The sequence below is a fragment of the Cherax quadricarinatus genome, chromosome 32, assembly GCF_038502225.1.
Source record: "Cherax quadricarinatus isolate ZL_2023a chromosome 32, ASM3850222v1, whole genome shotgun sequence".
NCBI classification, from domain to species: domain Eukaryota; kingdom Metazoa; phylum Arthropoda; class Malacostraca; order Decapoda; family Parastacidae; genus Cherax; species Cherax quadricarinatus.
This window is the reverse complement of record NC_091323.1, coordinates 29,465,344-29,486,344: the sequence shown is the minus strand read 5'-3', so window position 1 is coordinate 29,486,344 and position 21,001 is coordinate 29,465,344. Positions and strand designations below refer to the sequence as shown.

General features: G+C 38.9%; 1 protein-coding gene across 1 annotated transcript in view; it reads right to left on the bottom strand.

The window, feature by feature from the left end:
- LOC128690269 (transcriptional adapter 1) overlaps positions 1–20,627 on the bottom strand; it is a gene marked incomplete at its 3' end in the record, with an annotated part of 35,442 nt that extends 14,815 nt beyond the window's left edge. The window contains 2 exon segments of the mRNA XM_070090573.1: positions 4,534–4,692; positions 20,410–20,627. Of these exon segments, the coding sequence (XP_069946674.1) occupies positions 4,534–4,692; positions 20,410–20,526 (276 nt within the window).
- Between the last annotated feature and the right edge of the window lie 374 nt (positions 20,628–21,001).

Genomic DNA, 21,001 nt, shown 5'->3' with positions numbered 1-21,001 from the left:
TAATGGACGTGCTGTAAACATTCTTGAGCTCTTGCTGTGCATTTTGTGATCTTTTCTTGCTATTTTGGTGCCATTTTTTTTATTGTGAGATAAACCATCATGGGTCCAAAGGATAGAGAGATGATAGCAAAAAGAAAAGTTGTAAAAAAACACCATTAAGTTTAAAAAAGAAGTTATTCAAAAGTATGAAGAAGACAGGCTCCATTTGGTTGATATAGCAAAACTTTTTGGTAAATCAAAGTCTACCATTAGCACGATACTGGGCCAAAGGAAAAAAAATTAAATCAGCTGACCCTGCAAAAGGCATGAAAGTGATATCAAGGCCAAGGCCACAGATTACTGAAGAGGTTGAAAATCTCTTGTTGATTTGGATAAACGAAAAACAGTTAGATGGTGATAGTGTTTCAGAGGCCATTATTTGTGAAAAAAAAGGAACAAGGGCTGAAATGCAATCCTTCAAGGCTAGTAAGGGTTGGCTGGATAATTTTAAGAAAAGAAGAGGCATTCATGGTGTGGCTAAGCATGGGGAGGCCGCCAGTGACAAAGTGATTGTTGAAAAGTACGTTACTGAATTCCAAGAGTACGTAGAGGCTGAGGGATCTGTCTCCCAATGAGCGTTTAATTGTGACAAGACAAGCTTCTTCTGGAAGAAAATGCCCAAGAGGACCTACATAATTGAAGAGGAGAAGTCAATGCCAGGACACAATGGAAGACAGGCTCACTGTTAGTGTGGCAATGCAAGTGGGAATTTGAAACTGAAGCCCTTACTTGTTTATCATTCCAAAAATCCACAAGTTTTTAAGAACAACATTATGAAAAGCAAACTGGCTGTAATGTGGAGGGCCAACATGAAAGCTTGGGTAACAAGACAGTTTTTTTACTGAGTGGGTTCACTGTCAAAAACTACCTCATTAAAAACAACTGCCACTCAGGGTCCTTTTACTTATGGATAATGCTCCTGCTCACCTTCCAGACTTGGAAAATGAGTTGCTGGAGGAGTTCAGTTTTATAACTGTGAAGTTCTTGCCTCCTTACAACACTCCTCCCATCCAGCACATGGACCAGCAAGTCATTGCTAACTTTAAAAAACTCTACACCAAAGCACTTTTTGAAAGGTGATTTCAAGTCACTTCAAGGAGTTCTGGAAGGACCATTTCAATATCATCACCTGCTTGGGGCTTATACACAAAGCCTGGGGAAATGTGTCTTCCAAGACCATGCAGTCAGCATGGAAGAAATTGTGTCCTGACTTTGTGGCAGCCAGGGATGTTCAAGACTTTGAAGATGAGCCTGAGGCAGCTAAGGATATTGTGCCCCTGGAAAAAACCTTGGGCCTAAAGGTGACTGAATATAATGTGGAGAAATTGGTGGAGGAGCACAGAACTGAACTCACCACAGAAGAACTTGTAGACCTTCAGAAGGAGCAGCATCAGACTGCAGCAGAGGAGCTATCATCATCAGAAGAGGGAAGGGATGATGTGCCCATTGCACTTGTCAAGTAAATGTGTGCTAAATGGCATGAAGTGCAGGAGTTTGATGAAAAGTACCATCCAGACAAAGCAGTGGCCATCCGTCAGTCTAACATGTGCAATGACACTATAATGTCTAAATTCAAATGTTAAAAAAGAAAAAAAAAACATACCACGGGTGGGGTTTGAACCCGCGGTCAGAGAGTATGGTTTGTTTGCAATCGTGTCATTACGATTTCAAATGTTAAAATGGAACCTGAAACAAACCTCACTGGACAGGTTTTTAGTGAGACAAAGAACCAATGAGCCAGAACAGGGTGTTAATGGTGAAGAGAGACAAAGAAGAGAAATAACACCAGAAAGAGAGTTGCCTAACTTATCATCACTGGTCGACAACCAAAATTCTTCCGAGACCAGAATACCAATTTCCAACTAATTTTAGGTCACTGATAATGAATATCATGGTTAAAATTGTTTGTTAGCTCTACTTTTCAATATACACCTGTGTCACAAAAGGTTCCAACAGGCTTGCAGCAGTGTGTTTGTTACCACACTCACAGTCTCACTGCCCTTCATTATTGTTCCAGCAGTCATAGAAGGTGGTTGTGCTGTGCAAATTTATATTTTTGAGGTGAAAGGTAGGTGATTTTCTTAGCCAAACACTTTTTAAACTTATAATAAATATTCACTGAGCAAGCTATTGATATGCATGTGAGGCATATTATATTACTTTTATTTTCCTACTAAATGATATAAATACTTCTGCTTAGCTGTCATGTTCTGTATTATAATGATGAATTAACTGACTACAGACCCAATCACTGGAGGCTTTTAGTAGATTCATCAAAAATGAATCTGAAAGGTGTCTTGCTGCATAATGGCAATAGTAACCCATCAGTTCCTGTGGGCTATGCACCACATATGAAAGAAACTTATGAGAATATAAAGCATATGTTGCAATGCATGAAATATGATGAACATCAATGGCAGCTCTGTGGTGACTTAAATGTTGTTGCTCTTGTGATGGGCTTGCAGGGCGGATACACCAAGTACTGCTGCTTTCTATCTGAATGGGACAGCCGTGTAAGAGGTTCCTATTACATCAGGAGAGACTGGCCACCTCATCAATCATTGGAGACTGGGATGAAAAATGTTCAACATCCACCTCTCATTGAACCAAACAAAATTTTGCTACCACCCCTACACATTAAAATGGGGCTCATGAAAATCTTTGTAAAAGCTATGGGCAAATCCAGTCAGGGATTCAAGTATTTAACATCAAAATTCCCCTCACTGAGTGATGCTAAGATAAGAGAGGGAGTCTTCAATGGTCCTCAGATTCAAGAACTTCTTAAATATGGTGACTTTGAATCATACCTTCATGGGGAGGCGAAAGCTGCTTGGGAAGCATTCAAGTTAGTGGTGAAGGGATTTCTTGGAAACAGAAGGGAAGGTAACTATGAAGAATTGGTGGAAAAACCTCATCAAGGCTTACAAGAACATGGGATGTAACATGTCGCTTACAATTAACTTTTTGGACTCACATTTAGACTTTTTTCCAGCGAACTGTGGGGCAGTTAGTGACGAACATGGTGAAAGGTTTCACAAAGATATTTCAACCATGAAAAAATGGGGCACAAGAATGTTTGCAGACTATTTCTGGACATTGGCAAGAGATGATTCTTCAGCCAACAATAAGCGTCAAGCAAAAAGGCAGAGAGTAGGTACGGATTAGAGCTTAAAACATACTGACACATATTGTACAGTATAATAATATAATCAAATATTACATGTCTCATTTCTTTAAACTTATAGCCTATGAGCCTATGAACACAAGCTAAACAATATACAGTCCTACTCTCATTATCTGTAATTTCCCCTAATTTACACTTACACTCACCCAAATGACTGTAAACATAAAATTCCTAATATGTATTGCTATTGCCTATTAAATCTTAAGTTAGTCCTGAATCCACCTAAGACACGCTTCCAATATAGTACAGTATAAGCTTTAATAGAAACAGACAAATCCAATCCCATTACTGAATTTACCATCTGTAATATTATTATATGACTCGTACTACCTCAATATTGTTAATCTACTTATGTATGTGCCTAGCTGGGTATGTATCTAATTATGTATTTATCTAATAATGTATGTTAAAATGTACTGCTCCATGACCTATATCAATATACGTAGAGTAAGAATTAGTATTGCTCTGCCTGAAATGCCTTGGCATGTTAGTGGCCTTCCTTGTTATTAACATTGCACAACATGTAAACCAAACATTGTAACCTTTACAAGGAAATAAAAAAAAATTACTTTTAATTTTAATAAACATTTTTCAAGGTGATATTAGGATTCAGGACATGAAAATACATAAGAATTAACTATTCTCATTTAAGAAGCATACAACTTTTCATAGACTGTTGACCAGTGAATTATTAGAAGGTAATTCTCCTTCCAAGCAATAACATCCTCCTCTCCTCCACCTCCTGCTTCCAATATGCCATTAGCTCTCCTCTGACAGGTAAGAGGCAGTTAAATTTTCATTTAGTATTCATTTTTACAATTTCCTCTGTGTTGTATAATTTTATACATTGTTTTATGTAGTAGTTAGTACTCATTATTAAATTGTAGTGTTGGTCTGGAATGAATTAATTCTATTAACATTATTCTTTATGGGGAAAATTGGTTTGGATGTCGACCATTTTGGTTGTCGAACCAACATCTGGAATGAATTAAGGTTTGAATGTATATGTATGAAGTACAGTATCTGTTATCTGGTCATTCTGCTGAGCAGAAAATAAAGCATTTATGAAAGTTTACCAATGGTTTTATTAGCCTCAGCCTGCCCTCAGGGGCCTCAGTCTGCCCTCAGGGTCCTCAGCCTGCCCCCAGGGGCCTCAGTCTGCCCTCAGGGTCCTCAGTCTGCCCTCAGGGTCCTCAACCTGCCCCAAGGAGCCCCAAGCAGTTTTGTTCAGCCTTGCAAAAAAAATTTTGGAGGCCCTGCCTATAGTAATAACAAGATACATGTACATACATTACTGCAAGAAATATTACCTGATCATCATGGCGGTGGTGAGTGTCAGAACGAGAAATTGAGGAAGAAGTAAAAAGCTGGCACTTGGTAAGGATAGCTAGTAGAAACTCATTGTGCAGGTGCACAGAATTGAGAGCCAAGAGATCCCTTGCATTCTTGTCAAATTCTTCTTTTGTTATCTGTAATTAAAAATATCTTTCTTGTTATATATAATTAAAAACATTTTCAGTTAAACATACAAATTAAAATGACTGGCCAGATTTTGACAACACTACAAATTTTATTAAAGTGTTTTTTATACTACACTCCACTTATCAAAAGTACAGGAGGGCCCTGATTATACAGAAGGTAAGGGTCCAGGCTACTGCTGTAAACCAAAAAACGCTGTAAAATTAATCATAAAGTTTTTCACTTTCAAATGTATATAAAAGCCTGATAACATGTTTACACTATCATATACAGCCACTTAGTGACATACTCGTTTACTTTTGGTGTCATTACCATCGGAAAAAGATTCTCTATCATTTCATAAGAAAAAATAAATTTTTTTTCTGATATACTGCGACACAGAGAAACACTTCAGGATTTAGGGTTGTGACAGTCAAAGGGTTAAATTATGATTTTATTAAACAGTACAGCCTCTCTTCACTTAGCAATGTACTCATTTACCAATGCCTCAAACTTACGATGGGCTCTCTAACCAGTATTCATACCTAAATAATGTGTATTAGAGCTGATTTCCTCTATTCTGTTTATTTCAATATACAGTATACTCCTGTATAAACAATGAAAAATATACCAGAAATGTTATAAATGGTGCAAAGGTGACATTAAAACAATATCAGAGATGGTTGACACAAACTCGCTACCATTATACATGTAGTATGCTCCTTACTTAGCGACAAATTCGTTTAATGATGTGGTCTCAGGAATGGAACTACGTCATTAAGTGAGGAGAGGCTGTATTGAGTAATATAGCTAGGCCTAAAAAAATGCATATACAGTACACACATCACTTACTTTAAAATAGTTTATAGTGAGTAGTGAACAAATTTACCATTGGAAGTCTGAATAAATGAAGAATGGGTATACTAACTGAAAACTGCTGTATTAGTGAAATACATGTACTGTACTGTAAATTGAAGCACTGCAAAGCAAAGCCTGCCTGTGTATTATATGTACTTACTCATCTCATACCACCACATATGTGGTGGCAAGATCACCTACCATTACCTGTCAACCAACCCAGAGAACAGAAATCATGAACTTGACTTGTACATTATTTGAGGATTGGGAAATGTACCTGAAACGGGCAAGGAGTGTGGCTGTTATGCACTATAAGAATGTTTTGTTTACCTGGAGAGAGTTTCGGGGGTCAACGCCCCCATGGCTCGGTCTGAGACCAGGCCTCATGGTGGATCAGCGACTGATCAACCAGGTTGTTACTGCTGGCCGCACGCAAACTGACGTACGAACCACAGCCCGGTTGGTCAGGTACTGACTTTAGGTGCCTGTCCAGTGCCTTCTTGAAGACAGTCAGGGGTCTACTGGTAATCCCCTTTATGTATGCTGGGAGGCAGCTGAACAGTCTTGGGCTCTGGACACTTACTATGTTGTCTCTCAATGTACTCGTGGCACCCCTGCTTTTCGTTGGGGGAATGTTACATCACCTGCCGAGTCTTTTGTTTTCATAGGGAGTGATTTTCGTGTCAGGTTTGGTACCAGTCTCTTCAAGACCTTCCAAGTGTATATTATCATGTATCTCTCTCACTTGCATTCCAGTGAATACAGATCAAGGACCTTCAACCATTCCCAGTAATTTAGGTGCCTTACTGTACTTATGTGTGCCTTGAAAGTTCTTTGTACACTCTCCAGGTCAGCAATGGCACCAGCCTTGAAGGGGGCTATTAGTGTACAGCAGTATTCCAGCCTAGAGAGAACAAGCGATTTGAAGAGAATGATCATGGGCTTGGCGTCCCTAGTTTTGAAGGTTCTCATTATCCATCCTATCATTTTCCTAGCAGATGCGGTACACTGTTGTGGTCTTAGAAGGCGAGATACTCTGATATTAGTCATGCTAGGTGTGATAGTGGCCCTCTCTGTAATTAGTATTTTATAACATGTAAACCACACAATATACTATAATATGTAAACCCCATACTGTAATCTTTATAGAGAATAAACTTGATTTGATTTGATTTGATATCACTCCCAGGTCCTTCACATTACTTTTTCGCGCTATTGCATGGTTAGAATTTGTCGTATACCCTGGTACATTTTTAATTTCCTCAAGTTTTCCTTATCTGAGTAGTTGAAATTTCTCCTCATTGAACTTCATATTGTTTTGAGTGGCCCATTTGAAGATTTGGTTGATGTCCGCTTGGAGTCTTGTGGTGTCTTCAATGGAGGTTACTGCCATGGCAATCCTGGTGTCATCTGCAAAGGCAGACATGGAGCTATGGCTTACATCTCTATGTCAGGAATGCAGATGAGGAATAGAATGGGAGCGAGTACTGTGCCTTGTGGAACAGAGCTTTTCACCATAGCTGTCTGGGACTTTACTCTGTTTACTATTACTCTTTGTGTTCTATTTGTCAGGAAGTTAAAGATCCATCTACCAACTTTTCCTGTTATTCCTTTATCACGCATTTTGTGCACTCCTACACCATGGTCACACTTGTCGAAAGCTCTTGCAAAGTCTGTGTATACTACATCTGTATTTTGTTTATCTTCTACAGCATCCAGGACCTTGTCATAGTGGTCCAGTAGCTGGGACAGGCAGAAGCAACCTGCTCTAAACCCGTGTTGCCCTGGGTTGTGTAACATGGATATCTAGGTGGTTGGCGATCTTGCTTCTTAGAACCATCTCAAAAATATTTTTATATGTGATGTTAGTGCTATCGGTCTGTAGTTCTTTGCAATTGCTTTACTGCCACCTCTGTAGAGTGGGGCTATGTCTGTTGTTTTTAGTGTGTGTGGGATGACCCCCTGAGTCCATGCTTCCTCTCCATAGAATGCTGAAGGCACGCGATAGGGGCTTCTTGCAATTCTTGATGAACACGGAGTTCCATGAGTCTGGGCCTGGGGCAGAGTGCATGGGCATGTCATTTATTGCTTTTTGAAAGTCTTGTGGAGTTAGGATAATATCCAAAATTTTTGAGATGACCAAATTTTGGGTTCCATTCATAAAGAATTCATTTCAATTGTCAACCCTTAGTCTGGGCAGCAGCTCGCTGAACACTGAGTCATATTGGGACTGTAATATCTCATTCATTTCTTGGCTGTCATCTATGTATGTCCCATTGCACCTAAGCAGGGGCCCAATACTGGTTGTTGTTTTTCTTTTAGATTTGGCATAAAAGAAGTATTTTTGTTTTTTTTCAATTTCCTTTATTGCTTTTAGTTTTTCCTGTGATTCTTGTCTCCTGTAAGATTCCTTCAGCTTAAGTTCGATATTTGCAATTTCACTCACCAATGCCTCCCTTCATATTTCAGATATAGTGGCCCCTCTCAGCAGCTCTGTGACTCTTTGCCTTCATCTGTGTAGGGAGCTTCTTTCTCTTTCTAGTTTACATCTTCTCTTCCTTTTTCTTAATGGAATGTGTCTTGAGCAGATCTCAAGAACCACAGAGTTCATTTTTTCAAGGCAAATGTTCAGATCCGTGTTGTGGGGTAGGTTAAGTCACAACATTTGAAACTACACCTTGAGTGCCCCTCAAGTCTCAAACACAGCTCACCCCTCCAAACCTCCACTCATCTCACTCTGGCTTCCCTTTCCTCTCACAGAGCAGCAAGGTACACTTAAGTGGCAATCAGGTTTTGTGTAACCTAGACTGCTAATAACAATGGGTAGGATGGCATGCAGGAATACCTGTGGAACATGTGGAGAGGTCATTGGAAAAAAATATAGGATTAAATGTACAGTCTCTCCTCACTTAGCAACATAGTACTCGTTTACTGATGACTCAGGCTTACGATGGGTTCTCTGACCAGTATGCATACCTAAATACTGTAATGTATATTAGAACTGATTTCCTCTATTCTGTTTATTACAATATACAGTACACTACTGTATATTGTATAAACATTCATACCAGAAATGTTATAAATAGTGCAGAGGTGACACAAAGGTGATACAAACCCACTACAGGTCCACCATCACAAATCCGGCAATCAGTTATTCAGTTCCATCAGTTATCCGGCACTGATTTCAGTTAGCATAATTTCAAATTTCCAGGGTCACCACACCAACCTACTGCACCTGTTTGGTCATGCTACTCGCTGCATAAATCATTCCGATTTCCTTTTCATTTATTGTTATAACCTGCTTACTTTTAGCCCTAGCCATGGTTCCAACAAATAAAAGAAATGCTTCTTGTTGTGTAAGTCACATACACAGTACACTGTCCATAAAAGATAAAGTGGCTTTGAAGCAACTGTCGGTTGCCATAAGCTCAGTCTCGTGATGCAGGGGAATATGCTTTATTATTACGTTAATATCAACACTACAGATTATTTACCTATCACAGTTGATCTAATATGACATAATTAACAACATAAATAACAAAAATATTGTAAATACTCAAGAATGAATAATATTTGGCATAATACCGAGTGGTTTGGAGGAGGTATGAAAAGGATATGGGGTACAAGTACCATCCTCCTATTCGTCTTGGTAGCATATATTAGAGAAAACAGAGTATAGCACAGGGCTAACTGTGATATACACTCGTAATGCACCATAAAACTGAAACAAAAAAGCTATTTTCTCTACACAGATTATCATACAGAGCAGCATATGTGTAGAGAACCTAGGATAACCCAAAAAAGTCAAAGTGACTTATTTTGAGTACCTGGCTTGGGCTTGACATATATGATTTTTGGTATATATTTTTTTTTCTCAGTTGTTTGGTGGGCATTTTATTGAAACTTGGGCAATGTACGATGGAAAGATGCTTCTTTACGTACACCAAAAATGACCGTAAATAACGGAGTTCACTTCTCAGCCATTAGTCTCCCCTTAGCGGTATTTTCGTATGGTTTTGTGGGTGTATTCTCGTTTTTTTGGTCTCATTTGATAGAATGAAAAATATATATTACAGAAAAAGATATGATTTTGATAGATGAAAAGTACCTTGAAATTGAGCTCAAAGTAGCAGAAATGTTCAGTTCTTTGGTGATGTTCAAGAGTAAACAAATGATGTCACTGTCCATTCCAATATGCAGTCACGAATGAGCTGACATTATTTATACAATTATTACAATAATACAGTAGTCTGCATAACAGTAAATCTTCTACTTTTTGTGTGAATAAAATTTACAAATTATTTATACTGTAATAATAATAATAATATAATAATAATAATAATAATATAATAATAATATATAATAATAATAATAATAATAATAATAATAATATGCATAATAATAATACATGTATAATAATAATGCATTATATAATAATAATTATAATAATAGATGACTTCGAAAGGCCATCACTAGATGGCAGTGATTACCACAACAATGCAGGAGAAGTTCTGGCTGCCACCACTTGTCACATAATGACATATTTTATTCATTCTAGAGTATATATCAGGATTCTATGTTATATTGTTTATTATGTCATATTAGATGAAGTGTGATATTAGCAAAATATTGAAGGAGTATTTTGTCCTGTCTCCACACAAACTCTTGTCCGCTGCTGACTCCATCGATGCCACTAAGTAGCCACATACGTAATGACATATTTTATTCATTCTAGAGTATATATCAGGTTTCTATGTTATTATGTCTTTCTATGTTATTTATATTGTTTATGTCTTTCTATGTTATTTATATTGTTTATTATGTCATATTAGATGAACTGTGATAGATAAATAAGCCACATAGATGATATTAGTGAAATACTGAAGTACCCTGTTGTGCCTCTTGAGAGCCGGAACGGATTAATTGCATTTCAATTAACTTAAATGAGGAAAACTGACTCTGAAAATGAGCAAATCCAGATGCGAGGAAGGTCACGGAACAGATTAAACTCGTAAGTAGAGGTTCCACTGTACAGCTGCTCCTCACTTAGTGGTGTACTCGCTTACCGATGACTCGGGCTTACCATGGGATACCTAAATAATATATATTAGAGCTGATTTCCTCTATTCTGTTTATTACAATATACAACATACTACTGTATAAACATTTAAAAACATACTGAAAATGTTATAAATGGTGTAGAGGCGATATTAAAACAATATCGAAGATGGGTGACACAAACCCACCACCATTACAGTATGCTCCTTGCTTAGTGACAAATTCGTTTACCAACGTGGTCTTAGGAATGGAACTCCATTGTTAACCCTTTCAGGGTCCGTCCCGTAGATCTACGGCTTTACGGTGAGTGTCCAAACCGTAGATCTACGCCATGAGCTCAGCTCACTCTGATAAACTGTGAGTGGTACATTTGGGCCTAGATATGAGAGAATACATCTATGTGGTATGTGTGCACCACATAAAACAGATCCTGCAGCACACTGTGTATAATGAGAGAAAAAACTGAAATCATGATTTTTCGATTAAAACAGCAACTTTGCAGTGTTTTTTCGTATGTTTTTTATAGTTGTATTTGCGATTTCTTGGTCTCATTTGATAGAATGGAAGACATATTACAGAAATAGAGATGATTTTGATTGGTTTTAGCACTGGAAATGGCTTGAAACTGAGCTCAAAGTAGCGGAAATGTTAAATTTTTGCCGATATTCAAGAGTAAACAAACGACCTCACACGTCTAATACACGTCAGCTGGTGGGTCTAATATACATTCACAAATATGGTGATGATATTTATACAATTATTACAGTATTGCATAACAGTAAATCTTCTATTGTTTGGTGTGAATAAAAATTCATTATGTGAATAAAAAATCAAAATGGAATTTATTTGTACAGCCTCAAAACATAACTAATGAACAGAGGAAATGTTAGTTTAGTGCCAGGAATGCCTACATTGTTTATTCTGGACCCTATTTTGAAATTGGAATATTTTGAACTTTGTGTTAAATTGGCCAAATTAACAATTTCCGATCACTTTATTTTGTAGTTGAAACAGTTGACTTGGCGATTTCTTGTGCTCAATCGATAGAATAGAAGTAATACTAGTGAAATAGCTAAGAATTTGGTTGATTGGAATAATGTAATTGGCCTAAAATGGGAGTCAAAGTCGGCAAAATCGCCGATTCGTAAATATCGCTGACACATCAAAATTCGCGAGAGCATAATTTCGTCAATTTTCCACCAAATTTCGTACTTTTTGTTTTATTACCTTCACATAAAGATTCTCTACGATTTCATAAGAAAAAATAACAAATTTTTTTTTTTTTAAATTCTTGGACACTGGTGCGTGACTCCAGATTTGGGCCTTGGACCCTGAAAGGGTTAAATGGGGAGAGGCTGTACTAAAAACATGGCAAAAACCACATCCAGTATCAGACCCTTGCTCAAACAAGATGGGACTTACACAGACGACAGCAAAGAAATGAGTGAGATACTGAAGTCCCAGTATGACTCCGAGTTTAGTGTGCCATTAATTTAGACTAAAGTTTGACAATCTGAATGAATTTTTCATGAACAAATCTCAAAATCCTGTCAATGTATGCCAAATTTCTGACATAACCCTAACTCAACTGTGCTTGGAAAAAGCCATTGACAACATGCCCATGCATTCTGCCCCAGGCTCAAGCTCATGGAACTCTGTGTTCATCAAGAACTGCAAGAAACTCCTTTCACATGACTTAAGCATGCTATAGAAAAGGAGTCTGGACACTGGTGTCATACCAGTCATTAAAAATAACAGATATAGCTCCTGGAAGGGTTAAGAGCAGTGAGATAATTAAATTCTATGTTGTTGTAAATGTTGATCATTTTTTGTTTGATGTTGTTGTTGTTGTTGATCGTGACCTTGGAGAGAGAGTACAGCTGTTAATGTTACTTTGGTTTTCATTGTACCCTACAACAATAACAGCCCCACTCCATAAAGGTGGCAGCAAAGCAATAACAAAGAATTTTGGATTGATAGCTCTAACATCCCATATTTATAAAAATCTTTGAAAGAGTTCAAAGAAGCATGATCGCCAACCACTTGGATTCCCAACAATTGCACAACCCAAAACATGGGTTTAGAGCAGTCAGTCCTGCTTCTCACAACTATTGGATCACTATAACATGGTCTTGGATGCACTGTAGGTCAAACAAAATGCAGATATAGTAGTATACACACACTTTGCAAAAGCCTCTGACAAGTGCGATCATGGTGTAATAGTGTACAAAATACGTGCTAAAGGAATAACTGGAAAAGTGGACATAGTAATGGTAAACAGAGTTAAGTTGGAGGCTGCCAGAGAAAAGTATTGTTCCACCTATACTGTTCCTCCTCCTCATATCAGGTATAAAGAGATGTAAATCACAGCACCATGTCTTCTTTTGCAGACAATACTAGAATCTGCGTGAGTGAGTCATCCACTGAGGGCATGGTAAATCTCCAAGCGGATATAACCAAGTTTGCCAGTGAGCCACAGAAAATGTGATGTTCAATGAGGACAAATTTCAGTTACTCTATTATGGAAAACTTGAAGAAATAATAGCTAGACTGGAGTATATTACAAACTTCTATACAATAATGAAAAAATGTGAAGGATTTGGGAGTGCTAATGTCAGAGGATCTCACCTTCAAGGATCACAACAGTGTCACTATCACATCTGTGAGGAAAATGACCAAATGGATGAGGACTTTCAAAATAAGGGATGCCATGCCAGTTATGACTCTTTTAAGTCACTTGTTCTCTCTAGGCTGGAATACTGCTATACACTAACAGCCCAAATTGCAGATCTAGATAATGTACCAAGAACCTTCAATGGAGTCTCTTGACCTGTACTCCCTGGAATGAAGGTGAGAAAGATGTAAAATAATATAATACCTGGAAAATCCTAGAGGGACTGGTTCCAAATCTTCACGCAGAAAAGCAGGGGTGTCACAAGCACGTTAAGAGACAACACAATAAGTGTCAGGGGCCCAAGACTGTTCAACTACCTCCCAGCATACATAAGGGGGATTACCAATAGACCCCTGGCTGTCTTCAAGCAGGCACTGGACAAGCACCTAAAGTCGGTACCTGACCAGCCGGGCTGTGGCTCGTACGTTGAATTGTGTGCAGCCAGCAGTAACAGCCTGGTTTATCAGGCTCTGATCCACCACGAGGCCTGGTCACAGACCAGGCCGCGGGGGCGTTGATCCCCGGAACTCTCTCCAGGTAAACCCCAGGTATGAAAGCAAAACACTTGGCAGATGGTACAACATACCCCCAATGAAAAGTGAAGGTGCCAAGAGTACACTAAGAGATAACACAATAAGTGTCCGGAACTTTAAGATGGTTTAACAGCCTCCCACCATGCATCAGCTGAATTACCAATAGACTCCTGGCTGCTTTCAAGAGGGAATTGGATTGATACCTGAAGACAGTCCCCAAATTGCTGGGCTGTGGTTCATACATTGGAATGTGTGTGGCCAGCAGTAACAGCCTGGTTGACCAAGCTTGATCCACTGGGAGGCCTGGTTAAGGACTAGGTTGCAGGGTCATTGGCCCTTGGAAAGACCTCCAGATAGACTCCGGGTAGGTACATTTTAGATTTTCACATATATTCTTCAAAAATAATAAAACTATTCTCTCTTCCTTTGATTTATTTACATTTTAAAGATAATTATTAGATAAATTTGAGCATGATTTATTTTTAACAAGAGATATTACTCTTGATGACATATATTTGTACGTAATTTCAATTATGTTATATAATACGGAACACAAGTTACATGCATTAGTTTTTCTCTAGTGCACATTTACCCTTCAAGGAAGAGGTTCCTTGATGTTGGTGATGAGTTGTTGGGTGTTCCGTAGCTCAATCGCTAGCGCACTCAGCTCACACAACGAGGTCCATGGTTTGATCCCAGGTATGGGTGGAAGCATTAAGATGTGTTTCCTTAAGGCACCTGCTGTCTTTGTTCAACTATCAGTAAAACTGGTACTGGGATGTTAGTCAACTGGTGTGGGTCGCATCCTGGAGACAAAATTTACCTAATTTGCCAGAAATGTGGCTTTCTATATATGGTGGAACCTCGGTTTTTGTCATTAATTCGTTCCAGAAAGTCTGACGAAAACCGAATCCAACGAAAACTGAAGCAATACTACCCATAAGAAATAATGTAAATCCAATTAATCCATTCCAGACACCCAAAAGTATTAACAAAAAATACATTCTATAGAGAATAACTATACAGTGGACCCTCGGGTAACGATGAAAAACCCGGTCAAGGACAATTGTCCCAAACGCTTCTGCCTGTCCGTTTGGCCTGAGCACGCTTCAGCCGCCCTGCCTTCAGCCAGCGTGCCATTGTTTACAAGCCAGCGTGGACGGTTCCACGCATACATTTGATACATTTTGTATTATTCCATTGTTTTTAGTGCTTGTAACTGCTAAATAAGCCACCATGGGCCCAAAGAAAGCTTCTAGTGCCAACCCTGTGGTAAAAAGGGTGAGAAATACTATCGAACTGAAGAAAGAGATAATCGCAAAGTATGACGGTGGACTGCATGCCTCCGAGCTGGTCAGGTTGTATAACAAACCCCAATCAACCATCGCTACTATCTTGGCCAACAGAAAGGCAATCAAGGAAGCTGTTGTTGCAAAAGGTGCAAGTATACTTACAAAACAGATATCGCAAATACTCGAAGATGTGGAGAGGCTGTTATTGATGTGGATCAACGACAAACAATTATCAGGAGATAGTGTTTCACAGTCAGTCATATGTGAAGAGGCAAGGCAGTTGTATGTGGATCTCATTAAGAAAATGACTGGAGCTAGTGGTGATGTTAGTGAATTTAAGGCCAGCAAAGGTTGGTTTGAGAGATTTAAGAATAGTAGTGGCACACACAGTGTGATAAGGCATGGCGAGGCTGCCAGTTGTGACCAAAAAGCAGCTGAAAAATATGTGCAGGAATTCAAGGAGTACATAGACACTGAAAAATTAAAACCCCAACAAGTGCTTGTGACAAAACAGGCCTGTTTTAGAAGAAAATGCCAAACAAGACCTACATTACACAGGAGGAAAAAGCACCGACAGGACACAAGCCTATGAAAGACAGGCTAACTCTAATGTTTTGTAGTAATGCTAGTGGTGATTGCAAAGTGAAGCCTTTACTCGTGTATCACTCTGAAACTCCCAGTGTGTTCAAGAAAAACATTGTTGTTAAGGCTAATTTGTGTGTGATGTGGAAGGCAAACAGTAAGGCATGGGTCACAAAGGACATTTTCCATGATTGGTTCTATCATGTGTTTGGCCCCACTGTGAAAAAATACCTCCTGGAAAATAAAGTGGACCTCAAGTGCTTCCTGGCATTAGACAATGCTCCTGCTCATCCTCCAGACTTGCAAGAGCGAATTGTGGGGGTGTTGAGCTTTATTAAAGTTTTTGCCTCCTAACACCACTTCTCTCATCCAACCCATGGACCAGCAGGTCATTTCAAATTTCAAAAAACTGTACACCCAAGCAGTGTTTCAAAAGTGCTTTGAAGTGACCTCAAGCACTGAACTGACCCTAAGAGAGTTTTGGAAAGATCACTTTAGTATCCTCAGTTGCATAAACCTTATAGGTAAGGCTTAGGAGGGAGTGACTTGCAGGACTTTGAACTCTGCTTGGAGGAAATTGTGGCCACAATGTGTACAAGAGAGGGATTTTGAAGGGTTTAGGGCTAACCCTGAGGAGCCTATACCAGTTGTGGAATCTATTGTGTCATTGGGGAAGTTCATGGGGTTGGAGGTTAGTGGGGAGGATGTGGAAGAGTTGGTGGAGGAAGATGATGAAGAACTAACCACTGATGAGCTGCAAGAGCATCTGCAACAGCAAGGGACCACAACTGAGGAAATTGCTTCAGAGGAGGGGAGAGAGAGAGATGGAGGAAGTTACCTTCTTCAACGATTAAGGACATTTATATAATGTGGACAAAGGTCCAAGCCTTCATGGATGAACATCACCCTGGTACAGCTATTGCAAGCCATGCTGGTGACTTTTACAATGACAATGTTGTGGCCCATTTTAGGAAAATCTTAAAGGACGCCAGAGACAGAGCTCTATGGACAGATTTTTGGTGCGACAGAGGTCCAGTGACTGTCAAGTTGTTCCCAGTGGCATTAAAATAAGAAGGGAAGTAACCCTGGAAAAGACTTGCTACCTAAAGTCCTTATGGAAGGGGATTCCCCTTCCAAACAACAATACACCTCCATCATCTCCCCTCCTCCCATCTCATCACTCATCAATAAATCTTCAATAAAGGTAAGTGTCATTTATTCTTCATGTAGTATTTATTCTTCATGTAGTATTTATTTTTCATGTATCATTGTTTTCTGTGTAGGAAATTGCATATTTCATGTGATTTATTTTTTTTTTTATACTTTTGGGTGTCTGGAACAGATTAATTGGATTTCCATTATTTCTTATGGGGAAAATCAATTCAGCTAACGATAAAATCGGTTAAGGACTAGCTCTCTGGAACGGATTCAAATCATTACCCGAGGGTTCACTGTAGTTTTACAGAAAACAGAAAAATAAATATAAAGGATTAATGAAATGGATAAATGAACATTTAATATCACTTTTACCTTTATTGAAGACTCTTGTTGGCGTATGGAAGACAGCGAGGAGGGGAGAGGGAGGAGAGGTTATCTCTACCACCATCACTACTACCCTCTACCACCATCACTACTACCCTCTACCACCATCACTACTACCCTCTACCACCATCACTACTACCCTCTACCACCATCACTACCACCATCACTATCACCCTCTACCACCATCACTACCACCCTCTACCAACGAGAAACAAAGCCAGAACGCATGGGATGCTTTGTGTGGGCATGGGTGGATGGTACGGCGGACCATTGTCAACTTGATGAAAACCAAGGTGGTGAGCAAAAACTGGGACAAAATTTTGATGAAAACAGTCGTCGAAAACCGAATTCAACGAAAACCAGGGCAAACGAAAACCAAGGTTCCACTGCAGAAGTATGTCACTGATGTCAGCTAGGTCTGTATACCTTGTACTTGTAGAAATAATTATTATTATAATTATTATTATAATTATTATTATTATCAGTGGACATGTAGAATTCACTTCTGTCATCTCTGCCACCCGAAACACTTCCTTCCTTCCAAAATGTTCTGCATACAAAGGGGCTTTTGGCATGTACACCCAACTACTATATTCCTCTGTACAACCATGTATCATGTCAAAATAAACTAAACATCTTAATCTTAATCTCTAACTGCCCTCCTTGCTGAAAGTCTCACCTTTGATGCAGACTCTCTCTTTGGCCTTTTACTAGACACTTATTGCACCAACTGTGAGTTTTCCTTTTTCTCTTGCACTCTCTCCTACCCCCCACTAACTCCTGCTCTCACACACTACCCTTTACTCCCTCATCACCTTTGCACATTCTACCTTTTGTACACCACTGCATGACTCTTGGGTTTACCACTTAATTTGGTTATACTATTATTGGTGGTAGGCTCTTGATTCAAGGACCCTGATTGTCTCCTATGCCCAAGGTGCTGCATGACCCCCTAGGGGCTTAGAATTTCCCAAGTGCATTCACATATTCAAATAACAGGGTATATTAAGTTAAAAAAAAAATCCATTAACTGGAATTCAGTTGAAGATCTAACCATTAGCTAAGTACAGTACAGTACTTTGTTGTACTATTCTCTGATATATTCGGGTACTATACAGTGTGGCATCTGCATGACATTAAAGAAGCAAATTCAAAACATTGATCATGGTTGCAAGTAAAAAATATATTAGGGCTAAAAAACATATGTTAAATCTTCAATCCGTCAAGACTTTTAGAGAAATGTGGCAAGGGATTTAATTTTTTTTTTTTTTTTTAGGAAATGAACAACCATATTAAAAACGAAGCATTTTTATCAATATAAAGGAATACAGTGTGTTAAATTTAGGTAAGTATTTTATAAAGAAAAGGGTTACTTCAATCAATCAATCAATCAATCAAGTTTATTCTCTATAAGGAATACAATGTGGGGTTTACAGATTTTGGTTATTGTGTGGTTTACATGTAATAAAATACTAATTACAGAGGGGGGCCACTAGGACACCTAGCATGGCTAGGCTTTTCGGGCAAACTTACATTAATTCTTAACCCTAAATTATTACAAATTTTGGAGTAAGTTGGCTAAATACATGTACTAAGTGACTAAATACTAGTTTGTGAGTTTAGCAATGTGAATGCTTTTGTTTTGGCACAATACAGTTTCTATATTGGAGTATCACAGGCAAACTTATGACTAGTTAGGAATCATTATTTTAAGATTAAGATTCGTATTTCTGTGCTTATAGTCAAATGGGTGAGTGAGTGAGTGTACGTGTGAACCACCAGGTGGTTTTTATGCAGTTAGTTGACGGGGTGTATCAAGGTGTGATTATATTGAGCAACACTGATTCCAGTTCATATTTTACATTACTTACTATGTAGATATTTGTAAGGTACTGTGAAAGTGGCAGCTGGCCTTACTGCAGAGTGGCATGTCTCATTATTCATGTGTAACGTCATAATAGTACAAAACCCAACATGAGACTGCATTTAATTATGCTAGAGCTAATTTGGGTGAGGCTACATTGAAATTACATTAGTTAGTGTTGTATCAGTACTGTGAAAATAGCTCCACCCAGTAGTACTTCCTGTTAGTTTTGTTATCCACTCAAGCCATGTATAAAAAAAAGAAAACCTGTGAGTTTTGGTGCTATATAGTGAAATCACTTCCTTTTTAAATCAGACCTCAGCGAGTTATCCAGGCAACAGTTTCGGTTATTTGGCACCAGGTGGCAAGAGCTCTCACTTTACACACTGAGTGTCCGGGTTTGTTTCCCGGCAAGGGTAGAAACATTGGACATATTTCCTTACACTGGTAAGGATTATTAATATTATTATTATTAGTAACAATAATCTTTACTAATACAAGTACATGTACAAGGTATACAGGCCTAGAAGACATCAATGACATACTCCTATATAGAAAGCTGCTTGTTATTACCTGGAGTTACCTGGAGAGAGTTCCGGGGGTCAATGCCCCCGCGGCCCGGTCTGTGACCAGGCCTCCTGGTGGATCAGAGCCTGATCAACAAGGCTGTTACTGCTGGCTGCACGCAAACCAACGTACGAGCCACAGCCCGGCTGGTCAGGAACCGACTTTAGGTGCTTGTCCAGTGCCAGCTTGAAGACTGCCAGGGGTCTGTTGGTAATCCCCCTTATGTATTCTGGGAGGCAGTTGAACAGAGCATTTCTGGTAAATTAGGTCAGTTTTGTCCCAGGATGCGACCGACACCAGTCGACTAACACCCTGGTACCTATTTTATTGATGGGTGAACATGGACAGCAGGTGTATTAAGGAAACACATGCTAATGTTTTCAGCCGTACCGGGTATCGATCCCTGGACCTCAGTGTGCGAGCTGAGCGCGCTAGCCATCGAGCTATGAGACAAAGTACTTAAACTAAATTTATTTACTGGGGAACTCTTAATAAGTAGGAAAATACTGGAAACTTATCTCAACCAATCAGTGACTTAGTAACGTTGGTAAGAACACTTTTTCATTGATATTGAAACATTAATACACCAACTGTGTTGAAAGTTACAAAGTCAAACTCCCGAGTCTTAGCTTCAGAATCTTCTACAATTAGTTGTGCCAACTTTGGCTTTTACATGTATTAAACAGCGACGAAATGGAATGTAAATATCTGTAATGCCACGGAAAATAACCTTTAAACTAGTTAAGACGACAACTTACCCTCATTCTGAACCACTGTTTCATATGGTAAAAATATTTGACTTTCTTATCAGGGCCAAGAGCCTCCTCTAACCTCTTCCTGGCACCATTGAGGTGATCCGAAGGTGAAACTGACATTTGCTGCTCTTATTCTGTCTTTCCTTGCTTCTGTGTTGGGTTTATCAGGGCCACTGACAGCTTACGCAGTATCCACCTCGGCTTCACGACTAAGTAAGGGAATTTATTTAGGTACAACTATTGTCACTCTTAGGAATAATACTCGGGGAGAAGTAAATAATGAAAATGATTGTTATAGGAATGCAGTTAGAAGCCTGAGTACATCTATAACCCACTATGATAACATGAACGTAGATTGTAATAATATTGGTAGAATTACCGACAATATGTAAAGTAAAAGGACACAAGTGCAACTAATGTGACATTTTATTGTGGCAACGTTTCGCTCCCCAGGAGCTTTGTCAAAGCTCCTGGAGAGCGAAACGTTGCCACAATAAAATGTCACATTAGTTGCACTTGTGTCCTTTTACTTTACATGAACGTAGATAAGTATGTTTATGGAGCAACTTGCATTGTGAACAGACTGACTGATGTA